At 31.4% G+C, this 18,147-nt stretch overlaps 1 protein-coding gene across 2 annotated transcripts in view; it reads left to right on the top strand.

The window, feature by feature from the left end:
• Nucleotides 1-18,147, top strand: part of CTTNBP2 (cortactin binding protein 2) — a 176,261-nt gene that overhangs the window by 18,247 nt on the left and 139,867 nt on the right. For both annotated transcript variants that reach the window (XM_031938869.1, XM_003771544.3), the window contains exon 2: nucleotides 742-849. In XM_031938869.1, the coding sequence (XP_031794729.1) occupies nucleotides 742-849 (108 nt within the window). The remainder of the gene's footprint in view (nucleotides 1-741; nucleotides 850-18,147) is intronic.

Genomic DNA, 18,147 nt, shown 5'->3' with positions numbered 1-18,147 from the left:
TTGTCTACAAGAATATATGTCTTATTAGGTGGCAGGTTCTGTTCAGATCATAAAAGATTCAGGAATTGAGTAATCTTGAGGTTCTTTCATATTGAGTTCATTATAGAAATCAAACTGGATCCTCCTTGGAATGAAATGTGCCTGGTTTCTATGTACATCAGTCTACTCTACTTTCATCTCATAACAAGACAACTTAGTTTTTAAGAGGTTTAGTTCTTTATTTATAAAAATGGGATTAATAATATCACAAAATTTATCTTGCAGAGTGGTTGTGAGAAAATGACTTTGTAAATCTTAAAGTGATGTCAGAAAGTGAATTGTTATAGTTAAACTAAGTGAGCCTGAGTACTAACCTGGGCTCTGGGAACCTTAAATGTGTGACTGGTGGATGTATGCTGATGTCGTCCAAATAATTCCATTTGGAAAATATTGACTATATGCTGAGGAAGCTCCTTGGAAGGAGAACTTTTTGATGATGGTTGATGGATTTAAGGGCAGAGATGGAGTTTGGCTGCTGGCCATTCCATTTCCACCTTCCATTCCTGAAGAATGAGGACTACCCAGCTGCCACTGGGCAAATATCCAAATGCCTGGTGGGATAGTCCAGCCATGGATGTGCCAAACAATTGGAATAGAAATTGCCAGGCTATTTTTATAACATTTGGAAAATGGAAATGTTGAGCTGTTCTACATATTTCTTTTAAAAAGTGGTGTTTTCAACACTTTATTTCTCCTTTGCAGAAAAAAGAATTTGATGTGGACACACTCAGCAAACCAGAGCTGCGAATGCTTCTCAGTGTAATGGAAGGAGAACTGGAAGCTAGAGACCTTGTCATAGAAGCTTTGAGGGTAAGTTGCTTTTCAGAGTCCATTGCATGTTAAAATTCAGGTATAATTATTCTTCTACCAAGAGATAGCCTCCAAGATTCTTTGATTTTTAATTATTCAAACAGTTTTAAATATCATATTGTATGTACGGTGATTCTGGAGTGGTTTGTTTTTTTTTTTTTGGTAAAAAGTTTAATTGATGATTTTTGTTTTCATATTACATTCATTTGTAATATATCCCTCTCCTATCCTACCCAGTGAATCTTTCCTTGTAACAAAGATTTTTTTTTAAAACCACCCAACATATTAGCCCTGAGAGCATCTGAAATATTCCTTGCTTATAATTTTTCATCTCTTTAGTGAAAGGAACATGGTACATTTTCTCATCTTTCCTTTGGTCAAAATTGGCCATTATTATTCTTTCTATTTACATTGTCATAGTTGTTGCATATGTTATTTTCTTGATTTAGTTTTATTCCGTCTGTTTCAGTTTATAGAAATTTTTCTGTTTCTCTGAATTCCATATACTTGTTTTTTATTATGACAAAAGAATATTCATTATATTCTTGTACCAAAAATCATCCATCATTCCCAAATGAATGGGCTTCTACTTTTGTTTCTAGGTTTTTTTCTGCTACAAAAAGTATTACAATGAACATTTTAGGTGGAATCTTTGTTACTATCTTTGACCTTCTTGGAATTATATTCCTGGCAATGCCATTGCTCAGTCAAAGGGCAAAGATTTTTTGTTCATTTAGGGAGATAATTCTTGGAGGAAAGGTAATAGCCTCTGAGACCCAATTCTCCCTAGTATATTTGAGCCGGGAAAAAATGAGTCCTGAAAGCCCTTATAAAGATTTGACAAAGGTCTGAAGGAGAAGAAAGCTGGATCAATCATTTTACTGATTGATAGCTTAGCTCATCACCTTCATCAATGTCCCCTTTTGCTTATTATTATTATATTTTATAAGCACACATAACTTTTTAAATAGTGCTTTATTATCATTTTGTGACATTGAATCTAAGCAAACAGAATGTGATTTGATAATTCCTTCTTGGATAATTAATCCCCAGAACTTCTGATTGGTTGTCCCCATACATGCCTCCTTCCTTGCTTCTGCTTCCTGGTTTCCTTAGGTTTCCTTGGAAGTGCCACCTTCTGCAATAAGCCTTAATGCTTTCCCTCTGGGATTACATCCAACTAATCCCACATCTATAGATCCTGTTTGTACATCATCATTTGGAAGTTGCTCCACCTTCCTTGACCCCTGCTCTCTCATTATCACCCCCATTAGATTATGATTCCTGGAGATCAGGGACTAATTGTTTCTTTTTCTTTTCATCGTATTTATAGCATTTGGTATATTGCTTAAATACACAATAAAGTACTTAATAAATACTTGCTTTGAATTATGTTCCTTTCATGGATTAATATGTAAAAGTGGGTTTGGTGAGCCAAAAATGAGCTTTCTTTTCCAACTAGTAATGAAGAAAAATAGGTGAGAAGATGGGCTAAGTGGGTAAAAAGATATAGATTGTAGCAAATCTTTAGGATATGCTAACTTCTACCCAGTAGAACATGAAGAAAACAGGCATGGAATTCTGAGACAGTAAGTACCTTCTGAAATTGGTTACAGCAAAAATATTGCTCAGAATTGGTGAACTAGGAACAAACTAGTGTTTGTAAGAGTTATTCGGTACAAAGAAAGAAGAGAAGATACTTCAGGAAAGAAGGAATGTATTTAGAGTAATGACACACGATTCAAAATTACAAGGATTTCTGAGCATTTACATTGTTGAGTCGTTTCCATATCAATGTATAATGGTGACTGAGTAAAGATATATTTACTGCAATGAGGGCACAGAACAGAATGATGACCATCCAAATAGCTATCATAGGTTAGACTGGAGAAGGAACAAATGCATAGCTCTCTATTGAGGCTGATTGAGTCATTTGTTCTAATCAAATAAAAATGGAATAATATATCCATAGCCTAGTCTTTTCTCTATCCTTTTCACAATTATCCTGGGACATGCGCTCTATTGTGTAACTCTTCTCATAATAACTTATTTCTGCACCTGGAATACAAGCCTTGAAGGAACTTAATGCAATTTGTGTATTCATGTCTTGTAAACAATTGTATGTGATTTTTGGTAGACTTTAAAGGGCAATGCTGTTAAATCCAAAATACAGAAGGGCAAAAACCATGATTAATATGCTCAGGGATTTAGGAGATCATCTAATCTGACCTCTCCATGTTACAAATAAAGGAATGGAGACCCAGAATAATTAAATAACTTGTGAAGAGTTAGTTGTATATCTGATTAGTTACTGACCTTCAATTAGAACTGGAGTTAGTTGGATTTTTTTTTCCACTCTGCATACAACTCTTTCTGAATGATGCTGATTTTTCTGAATGATGTGATTAGAGGTATTTAAAAGTATGTTTCTGTTTTTGTATAGTTTTTCTTCTTTTCTCTCTATTATATTCTGTTGATCATATTAGTTTCCAAGGATTCAACTCTCACTTCTATGGAAATGACTTCCAAATCTCCTTATCCAGCCCTTCCTTCTCTGTTTTACATTGCATTGCAGATTTTCTAATGAGTACTTTCACTTGGATGTCCTTTCAAACTTACTTTATCCAAAACAGAACCTATTTGTTCTCAAACCCACCCATTTTTCTAGCTATTCTGTTGACAAATCTTATTGATTTTACTTCTCCAACATCTTTCTCCCTCATCCCTTTCTACTGTACTATTACAGGAGTTTCCTAATTGGTCTCCAGTATCTCCTCTTCAATTCAACTTCCACATAACAGATAAATTGATATTCTTAAAGAACAGAAATGACTATTTTATTCCCCTGTTCAGGAAACTCTAGTGGCTCTGTATTGTGTCTAGAATAAAAAAAAAATGTATTTGTTTATTTTTTATTAATATATTTTTTATTTATTAATTATTCACTTTTTATTTTTCCAAATTACATGTCAAGATAGTTTTCAACATTCATTTTTATAACATTTTGAGTTATAATTATTTCGTCTTTCCTTTCCCTCTTCTCTCTCTGAGATAATAAGCAAGCTGATATAGTACAGTCATGCTAAACATATTTCCATATTTGTCAAGTTGTAAAAGAAATATCAGAATAAAAGGGAAAAACCACCAAGAAGAAAAAATTTTTTTAAAGTGAAAATAGTATGATTTGGTCTATATTCAGTTTCCATAGTTCTTTCTCTGGATATAGATGGCATTTTCCATCACAAATCTATTGGAATTGTCAGTTTACCTATCATATTTGACTGACCTATTGTCAGCTCAGTTTACCTATCATAACTGATCATCATACAATATTGCTTTTACTCTGCTTAATGTTCTCCTGGTTCAGTTCACTGCACTCAGCTTCAGTACATACAAGTATTTTCAGGTTTTTCTGAAATCTGCCTGCTCATCATTTCTTATAGAAAAATAATATTCCATTACATTCATGTATCACAACTTTTTCATTCATTCACCAATTGATGGGCATCTCCTCAGTTTCAAATTCCTAAATGCCTAAAATGTAAACCCTTTATAATACAGTTTCATCCTATCTCACCAGACTGTGCTACCCCTGAAACACTATGTGGTTCTTTTGGCCCATTTACTGATTTCTATAAATGATGTTCCACCCCCAATCCTCTCATCTTTTTACACAAGCTTTCCATAATCACTAAAATGATCTCCCTTCCTGTTTTTCCTCTGAAAACTCCAATCTCCCTTCAAGGGTCAGCTCGGGTTCTAGGTCCCTCCAGAGTCCTTTTCTTTGCTTCTAGTTTCTCCCCCCCTCCATAGCATTGTATAATAAGAAAGATAATTACATGCGAAACTGCAAAACTAATAGTACTACTTGTAAATCTTTTGAAATATATAATAAAGTATATATCCTTATTTCACCTACCCCTCATTTCTCCCTCATCTTGCCCCCCCCAATAGGTTAATCTGTATATCCCTCTAAAAGTCTCTCTCCTCCCCTGTTTCCCAAATCTTTATAAATTTTCTCAAATCTTTACCAGTTCAGAAGACTTGTATCTTCTTCCAGATGTATACAGTGTTTCTTCAACACAGGTGAAAGTAAGGTTCCAGTATTATTAGTCCTTCATCCCTATCTGCTTCCTCTGGATTAGTTCTTCTTTTCATGTCCTACTTTAGTTTTATTTTTTTCAAGTGAGATAACATTTATTTTTTATAACATCTTTTTATTTTTCAAAATATATGTCAAGATTAACCCTTGAAAAACCTTGTATTCCATATTTTTCTCCCTTAATTCCCACCTTCCCCCTCCTCTAGACAGCAAGTAATCCAATGTAAGTTAAACATGTACAATTCTTCTAAACATTTCCACATTTATCATGCTGCACAAGAAAAATGAGATCAAAAAGGGAAAAAAATAAGCAAGCAAATAACAACAACAACAACAACAACAACAAAGGTGAAAATAGTAAGTTGTGATCCACATTCAATCCGCCTAGTATTTATTCTCTCTGAATGCAGATGGCTGTCTCCATCACAAGTCTATTGGAACTGGCTTGAATTACCTCCTTATTGAACTGCCTTCGCAGTTGATCATCACATAATCTTGTTGGTGCTTTAGACAGTGTTCTTTTGTTTCTACTCACTTCACTTAGTATCAGTTCTTGTTATTCTCTCTAGCCCTTTCTGAAATATCCTGCTGATCGTTTCTTTTAGAACAATAATATTTCGTTACATTGATATGCTATAACTTATTCATCCATTCCCCAAATGATGGGCTTCCATTCTGTTTCCAGTTCCTTGTCAATATCAAAAGGGCTGCTGCAAACATTTTTGCATATGTGGGTTTTTTAAATCCCTTTTTTATGATGTCTTTGTGATACAAACCCAGTAGAGGGACTGTTGGATCAAAAGGTATGCATAGTTTGATAGCCTTTTAGGAGTAGTTCTAAATTGTTCTCCATAATGATTGGATCAGTTCATATCTCCACTAATATATTAGTGTCCTAATTTTCCCACATGTCTTCCAACATTTATCATTATCTTTTCCTATCATCTTAGCCAATCTGAGACATGGGAAATGGTATTTCAGAGTTGTCTTAATTTGCATTTCTCTAATCAGTAGTGATTTAGAGAATTTTTTCATATGACTAGAAACGACTTTAATTTCTTCATCTGAAGATTGCTGTTCATATTTGACCATTTATCAAATGGAAAATGTCATGCCTTTTTTTTTTTGAGATAATTATTCCTTTTTACCTTTTCCTACTTTTTCCAAAATACTTTATAGTTTTAGGTATTTAATAAACCTTACATATTATGTACATATATATGTGCAGTGTTGCTCTCATGCTCTCTCTGTGCATATGCTCTTTATATGTGTACATGTTTTTATATGTGTGAATGTATAGATATATGCTCTATACTTATGTGCTTTATATATGTGTATTTATATATCTATGAACATCTCCTTTTCCTTTATATAATGTGAACTTTTTGAAGATAAGAATGGTCTGCTTTTGTGTTAGTTTCCTTGGTACAATGTCTGACAATTACTAACTACTAATAAATTCTTGTTGATTAGTTTATGAAGCAAATGCTTATTAAGATTAGATGATGTTAGAGATTGAAGGAACACTAGAGACATTAATATCTAACTTTTATCTAAAAGATGGGAGCTTTATCATATCATTAATATTTGGGAAAATAAAAGGTAATAATTACAGAAAATTCAGTTTTATGATTTAATGACTGTTTTTCATTAGCAATCAGTCCTTTACCATTAAGGAAAATTTGAAGCCAGCAAAAATATATATATATATATATATATTTTTTTTTTTTGCTCTGTCATTTTTAATGGTCCTTTTTCTTTTCTTTTTTTTTTTTTCAATAGTGTTTTGTTTTTCCAAATACATGTAAGGGTGGTTTTCAATATTCATTTTTGTAAGACTTTGTGTTCCAAATTTTTCTTCTCCCTCCCTTCTCCCTAAGACAGCAAATAATCTGATATAGGTTGAATATGTATAATCTTTTAAAACATATTTCCACATTTGTCATGTTGTGCAAGAAAAATCAGACCAAAAGGGAAAAAACATGAGAGAAAAAAACAAACAAAAAGATGAAAATACTATGCTTCAATCCATATTCAGTTACCACAGTTCTTTCTCTGGATGCAGATGACATTTTCCATCCCAACTCTTTTGGAATTACTTTTAATCACCACATTGTTGAGAAGAGCCAAATCCATCACAGTTGATTATTACATAATCTTGTTGTTACTATATATAATGTTTTCCTGTTTCTACTCACTTCATTCAGCATTAGTTCATGTAAGTTTTTCCAGGATTTTTAAAAAATTCAGCTTGCTCATCATTTCTTGTAGAACAATAATATTCCATTACATTCATATAACATAACTTATTCAGCCATTCCCCTATTGATGAACATCTATTCAATTTCCAATTCCTTGCCACTACAAAAAAAATGCCTTAATGTTTTTTGCATATGTGGGTTCTTTCTCCTCTTTTATGATCTTTTGTAGTGACATTATCGGATGAAAGGGTATGTAAATTTTAGAGTCCTTTGGCATATCTCCAAATTGTTCTCCAGAATGGTTGTATCATTTTACAACTTCACCAACAATATAATGGCCTCTTTTTTAGGTGAAGAGTGCCATTTAAACTAAATGATGTCTGGAGAAAGGAAGAATGATGCTAATCTTTATTCTTATTTAGCATTATGAAAAAATAGATAAAATGTCTGAAGTACTAATTAAAATGTTCTGATTTCTAATGAAAGTCACCATTCAGTTCTATAAAGAACTGTTTTTATCTGATAATAATGAAAAAAAGTTACATATTTTAAAATCGCTAAAAGTTCTCTTTAAATGCTCAGACCATTCTGTACTTGTATAAAAATAGTATTTTCACTTGTCAAAAATCTTAACTATATTCTGAACTTGAATAGGTAAGTGGGCTAGCAATCCAGTCATGGAATATTTCATTAATGAATCACTTTTTATTTTACAGCAAAAGCTGTGTTGATCCCACATATGAGAGCAGAGCCTTTGTAATCATGATGATTCTCTCAGAAAATAATCAAATTCCAGAATCATACTAGATTTGCAAGTATGAGTTTACTTTTTTCTAATTTCTAAGGGCTTTCATTACTGCAAGTACTAAAAAGACCTAGCTATCTCTAAATCTCTGTTGTGCAACATTGTTGCATAGACCCAGAAGACAAATTTATAGTAAAGTTTTGTTGAAGCTTAAATGGCTGTAATTTATTGCTAAATTCAAATTGTGGCCATAAAAACTTTTTATGCATTTAAAACATTGTTTTGAATGGATGCTTTAATGTTAATTCAGATTTACTTATTGGGTTTAGACAGTAATTTAGTGCTTTTAAATATTCATGTCTTTGCATCTTTTTTCCTATTTGCAAAATCTGAACTGCTTTTTTTTTAAGTTGAAACAAAAAAAACAAGGTTATGATTTCATTTTAAGGTAATGTCATTTAAAGACATGCACATCTTCAGACTAAATTAATAAACCTGGTACAGTTTTATGATGCTGAAAACAGAAAGCATCATTTTTCCTTGAGGAATATTGTTTGCTTCCTTTAGTTGCATACTCAGATTTAGTAATTCAAAACTCTGTTACTAGTTTTTACATATTTTTCAAAAGAAAGAAAAGATTATACTGTTGAAATAATGGTATGAAATATGAAGATCCAGGAAAACTTGACTTTGTCATCTTTCATATTAAACCATAAAATTTAAAAAACCTCAAAAATCTTTGTCCCAGAATCTGACAGAAGAAAGAGGTTATCTTAATCTGAGAGAATTAACTATATGTTTTTCTCTTAGGCTATGTATCCTGAGTAGCTATAAAATATGCATTCTGTTGTTTACTTTGTTAACTTTTTGGTTAAGTTGCTTATTGAAAAATGTGGCATTCTAATGTTATGCTTTTTATGTGAACTTAGAATCTCTGTCTTAAAAACTCAGTTTATGTGCTGTCTCCATTTGGAAGTCTTTCCTTATCCTTTTATAAATGTTCTCTCCCTTTTCCCTAATTATAATCTATAGCCCTATATATTTACATACTATCCTCATCTTAGTTTCTTCTGAAAAATGGAGATAGCAGCAATTTCACAAGACTGTTGTGAGCATTAATGCATTAATATATGTAAAACACTTTTCAAACATTAAAGGGCTTTATAAATTTAATAATGTATTATTTTCTTATTGTGTTGTTTAATGAAAATATAATTAATAGAATATATTTTAATAAAGTTTATTACATTGTTGTGTTTTCCCAGAAAAACTCACTTAAGCTCCTTGAAGACAGTCTTTCTTCATTTTGTTTTTGTTTCCTCAGCACTTAATAAAATGCTTCATGCACCATAGTAGATTTATAAATACTAGATTGAATTGAGAAATATGTAACTATTTTGTGTGAAATTCCCTTATAACTTCAGAAGAATTTTTTTTTTTTTTTGCTGAGGAAATCTGAATTTATAGAAATGAAAACTGCTTAAGTTTGCTTCTTTCTGATGGCCCTTTTGTTCTCTTTTTTGAGGAAAGGAAAAGGAGTGTCAAAGCTAGCCACCCCATTGTTTCACAGAAAAAGCTAGTGTTTCCCAAAATGTCAAGAGCTGATTTTTGAAAACAGTGGTAAATTCTCCTACTCTGTAGCTCATTTGAATAGAGGGAGTGAGCATTCGTTCTGATCCTGCTTCAACATTAAGAAATTTGATTTTGCAAATTTTGCAAAGCTTAAAGAAATCTGTAAATGTGAAGGGATTAAGATTGTTATTTTTTCTTTTAGAAGAATAATTGGTATGTGTATCCTAGTGAAATGAGATGGATGACCTCATTAAAATTGGTAATTGGTCCTTCCATTTGGTGCTTGTTGGTGTAAATGTTGCCATTCTTCTCTATACCAGCAACAGTAACTAAATTTTACCAGTACTTTCTTTTTAGCCATTGAAGACAAATCTCACCATTAACAGTATGTCTGTGAAGAGGGCAAGCTGTGGAAATAATTTTCCCCAGCTGAATGACATCTGATATTCTAGAGCCTTTTTAAGTACATGAGACATAACTGTGATGACAAATGTCATTCAAACTCACAGTAGTCCTTTGGTTGATTTTAGACCAGCCAACATGATTAGTTTCCTTGTATAGCTTTTAGGGAAATGTGTCCTTCTAGTTAGAATTACTCTAGAAGCAGGAGCTGCAATAAGAAGATTAGAATCTTTTGGTAGAGCTCTAAACCAAGAACTACTTAAATCTTTTTTTTTTTTCTTTTCAGTTGGCCTTTATTTCTAAGGAGGTTTAAAGCAAGATTGTCAGAATGCCTTCTCCCCTCTTGTATATAGGGACCTTCAATGTCATTATGCTTTCTGATTTCTAGGTTCTGGGTGAAATGAAAAGCATCTCTTTTTCCCAAAAATTTTTGTCCTGAGAAGATTTCACTTCCCTGCTGGATCATGTACTAAGTGGAACTTCTAAACATCTGAATCTTTTTTTTCTCAAAATTCTTTTTTAAAAAATCAGAATATCTCTAGGGCAACCAAATCGGAGGTTCTATTGTATCTTTTCCTTAAATATGCTTTCATTCAATTGTATGTTCACCTACACCTGACCATAAGATCAGCTAAAGACTCCAACAAAACAAAAATGTGGAGGGCATATTTGTATAATTGGGTGGCTTTAGGTAAATTTATTAAATGTCCATTTTGTGCCATACACTGTACTAAGCTCTAGAGATAAATAGAAAGGCAAGAAAACCAGTCCTTTATCTCAAAGATCTGATAATCTGATATAGGAGACAATTTGCTAACAGCTATTTACAAACGGGATTTCTATGTCAATGTTATATATTGGAGAACAGTTTCTAACTTTTATTATGATTTTAGAAGACATTGCATAATTTGGAACTGTGCCCAAAGAGCACTCAAACTGTGCATACCCCTTGATTCAGCAACACTACTACTAGGTCTTTTCCCCAAAGAGATCATAAAAAAGGGAAAGGACCTACATGTGCAAATATATTTATAGCAGCTCTTTTTGCAATGGCATATAATTCAAAATTGAGGGGATATTCATCAGTTGGGAAATGGCTGAACAAATTGTGAAGGATGAATATAATGGAATACTATTGTGCTATAAGAAATGTTGAGCAGGTAGATTTCAGAAAAACCTGGGAAGACTTAAATGAATTTATACTGAATGAAATGAGCAGAACCAGAAGAACATTGTATACAGTAGCAACAGTGTTGTGCAGTGATCAACTATGATTGACTTAGCTCTTCTCAGCAATACAATTCCAAAAGACTCATGATGGAAGAAGGTATCCACAACCAGAGAAAGAACTGTAGAGACTATGTGCAGAGCAAAACATATATCCACATTATTTTGTCTTTTTTTATTTCTGTTTTTCCTTTTTCACAATATGACATGTCATGATTGTGCCTGTATAACCTCTATCAGACTGCTTGCCTTATTGGGAAGTGGGAAAGGAGAAAGGGGGAAAATTTGGGATGCAAAATCATAAAAAAATGAATGTTGAAAAAATGAAAAAGAAACATAAAAAAGAAGAGACTGAACAATTTTAAGATTATATGTAGTATATGTATCTAAATATTTTAGATACTTTCAATGACTGATTTACGGTGATTAGAGAGATTAGCTCTATTTCAAGGTGAAGTGGATAGGTTCTTATCCAGAGATATGTATGTAGGTGCCCACATAGGAGGAGAGTGAGTCTGATTTGCTTTGTGGTGTATGCTTAGAAGTAGGAAGAACTCTTCTATCTCTTCCTTTTGATGTGTTAACTTAGGTAAGACATTTGCCCTCTGGGGAACTGGTTTTCTCACATAAAATAAGTGAATTGAAAGGGGGTGAATCTATAACTCCTTCAAAATGTAATACTTCAATCTACCTAGGATTATCTACACCAAAACACTTTAGTTGATGAAATGCTTTAGAATTTGTAAAATACTTTCCTTACATTTCCTTTGAATTAGGTATACTTCTACTTAAAGTGTAATTATTCTAATTGGCAAGTTGGGAAACTAAGGTTTATAGAATTTAAGCAACTTGTCTATAAGGTCTTGTAGCTAGAATTTAGCAGAATTGGATTTTAAATAAGGTCTTTTGATTTCAAACTTAATATTCTTTTAATTCAACTATTCTAGTTTTTTTTAAAAATTAGTTTATTTTGAAGTATTTCCTCCCCTTCTTCAGGTAACAAAAAAAAAATCACTTCTTGTTTATGTAAGAAAGAATAAACTAGGAAGGAGAAGAAAAAAGCATTCAGCAAAATTAGCCAACAAATCTGTAGTCTGGCCATATACGGTTTTCCACACCTGTATTCTTCAGCCTTTGTACAGAAGAAAAGAAAATTTATTTTTCTCTGTTGTAGAGCCAGTTTGATTATAATTTTTAAATTTTGGTTTTTTTTAGTTAATAAAAACATTTTCTTTCTTTCCGTCCTCCTAATGCACCCCTCAAGAAGAAAAAAATGAACAACAAAACTCTTGTAACAAATATGCATTGTCAAATAAAAGAAAATCCCACATTGTCCATGTCTGAAAAATGTCTCCATCCTTACTCTTACCATCACTTGGTTCTCTACCATGATGGTTGCCTATTTTATTGATAAGAATCCCCAAGTCTTTTAAAATCATTTGTCTTTACAATATTGTTGTCAATCTATAAATTGTTCTCTTGGTTCTGCTTACTTCTGTATCTGTACAAGTCTTTCAGGTTTCTCTAAAACTGTCTTTTTCACCAATTCTTATAGCACAATAGAAATCCATTACTTTTATATAATCATATAAGATTGTTAAATCTTATCCCTTTTAATGTCTAGTTCTTTGTCACTACACAAGGAGCTATAAATATTTTTTGTTCATGTGAATCTTTTTCCTCTTCCTTTGATCTCTTTGGAATATAGGCTCATTAAGGGTATTACTGGGTCAAACAGTGATATACCATAAGGAGCTAGTTGGGCATGGTACCAGATTGCTTTCCAGAATAGCTGAACCTATTTATAGCTTTTATATTTTATAGCTTTAATGTATAACATATGTATTTATATAGATAACTCTATATGTTTATATAATTTATAAATTTATATATGATTTTATAGCTTTTATTTATAAGTACATTAATAGGCCTGTTTTTCCACAGTTCCTTCAACATTTGTCATTTTCCCATTTTTTAAGCTTTGTCAACATGATGAATGAGTTAGAAACTCAGTTTGTGTTTCTTTGTTAATGATTTGAAGTTTTTTTTTTAATATAGCTTTTATTAGCTTCAATTTCTTCCTTGAAAAACTATTCATATTCTTTCATTATTTGTCAGTTGGGGAATCACTATTAGTGTTACATATGTGAGTCAATTCCTTATATATTTTGGAAATGAGTCTATTGGAGAAATTTTTATCATAAATTGGATTTAGTGTTTATTTTCTGGTTTTGCTTTTTCATTTTATATTGTATTTTAAAATATTTTTTGGTTCTGCATAATTTACTTGCATCAATTAATTTAAATTTTTTTCATATTCATCTTTTTATAGCATAATAATATCCCTTTAGGTTCATGGACCACAGTTTGCTTAGCCATTCCATAACTGTTGGGCTTCTTCTTTGTTTCCAGATCTTTGCTAATTTGCTACCACAAAAAATGATGCAATAAAAAATGCCATGGTATATTTGGGGCTTTACTCTTTGTCTTTAATCTTCTTGGGTTAAATGTGGATTAACTGCTTTAAATCTGGAATATTTTAGTAACTTTAAAAAAAACATAGTTACAAATTCCTTTTCAGAATTCTTCGATTTATTTACAGATGTACCAAGAAGGCACCACCTTACTTGCCTTTGCTCAGCTACTCCAACATTTAAGTATTTCCATCATTTATCATCTTTGCTATTTTGCTGGTTGTGATGAAAACAGAGTTGGTTTTGATTCCCATTTCTTTCATTATTAGTAGTTTGGAACATCATTTTATATGATTATGTTTATAATATTTTTTTCTCTTTTCACCAGTTTTATTGATTTTGTTAATGGTATTTGTAAATGGTAACATTTTTCTTCCCTGTCTACTCCATACCCCAACTAAATCCTTCTTTGGAAAAAAAAAGTTAAACAGTTTGATAAAACAATTTAATTTTAGTAATTGTTTGTCCATAGTTTTTAATCCTCTTCATTGAGACATCAATCTTTGTCTTATATGTTTGTGTTAGATCCTTAAACAGGTTTGATATTAGATCCTTGTCTTAGTATTTTACACAAAGATTTTTCCCTGACTGACATATTCCTTTTGTATCTTGGATGCATTGATTAATTTATATAAAACTTCTCAATTTATAAATGATCTTTGTATTTTTTTAATTACTTGAAATATATGCTTCCTCTTTTTCTCTTGTTTTCCTCTACTTGCTGAAGACTTACAGGATAACTTTGTCATGAACTTCAATAATAATTCTTGGAAAAATAGAATATTTATGAAAAAATGTACATTCCTCCTATTTTGATTAAAATAATGCCTTAATAGGGAACAAGGAAAAAACCAATTATCAATTCTATAAAAGTTCATTTTCATCTGTTGAGCATAGTTACTGAGAGAAAAATGTTTCTTCAGCTTTTATACTCCCAATTAGTTTTTTATGACAAAATCCAGAATCAGTAATAAAAAACACTATTCAGTTTAAGGTTAAATATTATGGAATCTAATACATTTAGAATTTATAAATTGTTTTTAAAAGTTGTTATCCTATCACAAAGTAAATTTTAATTTAAAATCATATGTAAATTGCCATAAAATGCATTGTCTTTTCCCTTGATTCAAGTTCATTTTTGTATGTTCACATAAGCCTTTCAATTTAAGAGTTTTATACTTTTAAAAATACATAAAATAAGTGTTTGCTATATTGAGTATTTCATTGGCAAACTAATTAAAAATATTGAGACTGTGTTGGCTGTGCTGTGGAGCAATAGATATATTTGTTCAGTGTTGGTAGAATTTTGAACTTATGAAGTCTTTTTAGTAGGTATTTTGGCAGTACTTAATAAATTTTTAACCTAGTAATTCTATTTGGGAAAAATCTACTGAAAGTGTTATCAAAAACAACTACAACAAAAGCTGCCTACGAAGTCCATAGTAGTTTTATGTATAGCTGTTCTCAATTTGGTGGCATGGTACACTGGACTTAGATTCAAGAAGAACTTAATTGAAATTCTGCCTCAGATATTTACTAGCTTTGTGATGCTGGGCAATTCATTTAAGCTGTCTCTGTTTTATTTTCTTCACATATAAAGTGGGAATAATACCTGTCTTCCAAGTACCTGTCTTCCAAGATTATTGTATTAAGTTAGAATGTAAAACACTTTGCAAATCTTAAAGCTAACAATTATTTATAATTGAAGTGAAAGCCACCTAAATATCTAACAAAAGGCCAATAGTTAAATATATATATATATATATATATATTATGGTACACTGAGTAATTTAGAGGAATTTTGAAAAACCTTTATGATATAATATCCAGTTTGGTCTGTCACTTCATCAACTTGGATATGTTCTACTAAGTGGATCACAATCTGTCCATGCTTTTGACATTTGACCCATGTCCACCCACATCATAACCACCCAACTTGTTGAGAACCTTCTTTAATTTTTTTCTGACATGGAGAGAGCACCATTAAAAAAACTTACTATTTCTTACTCTTGCTGTTATCACATCATGTTCTTTTTAGTCTACCTTTTCTCCAGTGATGTCTTTTACTCTAATTCATCTTTGAAATATATATTTGTATGTGTGTATATATGTTATAACTATTTTATATATAATTATATTAAATGTTATATAAGTATATTATATATGTATATATATATACACATATAGCAAAATATCAAATTGCAAAGATAAAGCTCTCTTTCAAAACAAAGGATTTTTCATTTATAATTTTATCAGTAAGATGAACTTCTAAAATATAGTCAATATGGCAATACCAAAATTGCATGGTGGAAAGAACATTGGATGTAAAACCTGAGAATTGGGATTTAAATCTTATCTTATGACACTGAGCAAGTTACTTAACCTTTTGGAACCTCAGTCCTCATGTACAAAATGATACAGTTGAAACTGATTGGCTTCTGAGGTCCCTTCTACCTAGAACACATACACACACATATACATACAGAATGTCTCTTACTTGGAGCAAACCGTAGGTCCACTCTAATCATTAAGGAATTGCTTGTGAATGTGACATTTACTCTCACCATTTGTGGCTTGGGTTTTTTTTTTTTAAATAAAGGAAAATAACAACAAAAAATCCTGAGAAATGGTATTTGAATAATCAAAATGAGCATTTATCGCAACCAGGAAAAAAATCTGGGGAGACATGGGGGTGCCATTAACATGGACTGGAAACCATTTCAGACTATGGAAAGAGCATCTCCTTAAACTTGGGCACTAAAGAGGAAAATGACATAGTTCAAAGAACAATTTGGGAAATTTATTTAGGAAATTATTTTATGAGAAAATCTAGGCAGACATTTAAGGCATATAATTTTTCAGTAGTACAGTATTAGCTAATTCAGTCTATCAAAAAGGCATTTGTGCCTAGTGCTGTGCCAAGTGCTAGAAACACAAGTGCTGCATTTTTCAAATGTAGAAAAATTGTAATTTTATCAAATGTATGCTCCACTTTCCTTTCATTTGTCTTTGTACTATCAGCTGCATCTATTATAGGTCCATTTTTTTCTTCTTTCAAAATCTATATCTTACCTGTAGAATGTCTCTGATGTATTTTTTCTTTAACTAAAAATGATTTAAGTGGGCTCAAGCACTTTTCTTATGATGAAGAGTCTATTGATTTTGGAGAACCATATTGCTTCTTTTAAAAAGATAGGTGGCTCAGAGGATTAGAGTGCTGGATTTGGAGTCAGAAAGACCTTGAATTTGAATCCTGTCACTTCTTAGGCATGTGAGGCTGAACAATTTATTTAACATCTTTCAGCCTCTGTTTCTTCCTATGTAAAACAAAACAAAACAAAACATAGTGTTTCTGTGAACATCACCTAGGATAGCACACATAAAATATTTTGCAAACATAAAATATTTTGCAAACATGAAAGCACTAAATCAATGCTAGCTATTATTGTTATTGTCTTAATGTAGCTGTTACTACTATTACTCTTTTTAGGAAATGTCCTTTGATGATAAAGTGTGCAAATAATAACTGATCTAGTATATACTTTGGTCAGTACCCAGTTACTATGGCTTCCCAGTAGGCTTGTTTACCCCTATAAAATGGCATTTAAAAAGTCTAATTGTTTATGACATATTTTGTTATGATGTTACTTTGAAGTTAGGAGTAGCATTTCAAAATAACAGTAATTGTTTTTCAAATTCTTAGATTTTTTTTTCTTAGTAAAACCATAGGATTTTAGTACTTTATAAACAATGATTTTGGATAACAGCTTTATAACACATACATATTTTCTAAAGTAGTTTTTACTAATCACGTTTTTAAAAAAAATTTAGTATGACTGCTTAGATGAATTGTGTAAAGTTTTGCAATAGTTTCAAAATTATATGTGTTATATAATAAAAAAATTATAATTTGATCTTTAGGAATACATTAATATGTAATTTATTTATTATATAATTATATTTATATTCATTTATTATGTAATCATATATGTATTTTTATATATTAGGAATATATAAATATATGTAGGAATAATTATATATAGCTTTTTAGAAACTTTGGGGAATGAGATATTCTGGATAACCAAGTATTTCAGCTACCTCAGTACTGACATAACTTTAAAAAAAAATTTTAAATCTTCAAAAATGCATTATTGAATTCCTTTCTTAAACAGACTATATTAGACATTATAGCTCTTTAAAAGTGATCTAAGATTATCATTTTTGTCCTTTAGTCTTTAAGTGACTTACCCAGGGTCACACAACTAGTAGGTATCTGAAGCTAGATTTGAAATCATGAAGATGAATCTTTCTGATTCCAAGCCCAGTGCTCCATCACTGTGTCACCTGGTTTCCCTCATGATTATCATGATAAGCCTCAAATATACTAAAGGGGAATCCCAAGGTAGAGTTACCTAATCAGAAACCTCCAACCTTGCTTCTTTTCAAGAGCCTTGTTATTAGCTTATCTTTTGGTCTGTGACATAGGTGCATATTTTATAGAGGAGGAAGCTGAAGCTTAGAGACGTTAAGTGAATTGTACATCTTCATGCAGCTAGGAAGTGGCAGGATTCAGAT

Source organism: Sarcophilus harrisii, chromosome 5 (genome assembly GCF_902635505.1).
Source record: "Sarcophilus harrisii chromosome 5, mSarHar1.11, whole genome shotgun sequence".
In the NCBI taxonomy this organism is placed as follows: Eukaryota; Metazoa; Chordata; class Mammalia; order Dasyuromorphia; family Dasyuridae; genus Sarcophilus; species Sarcophilus harrisii.
The sequence above is the reverse complement of the archived record's forward strand: the minus strand, read 5'-3'. Positions and strand labels throughout refer to the sequence as shown.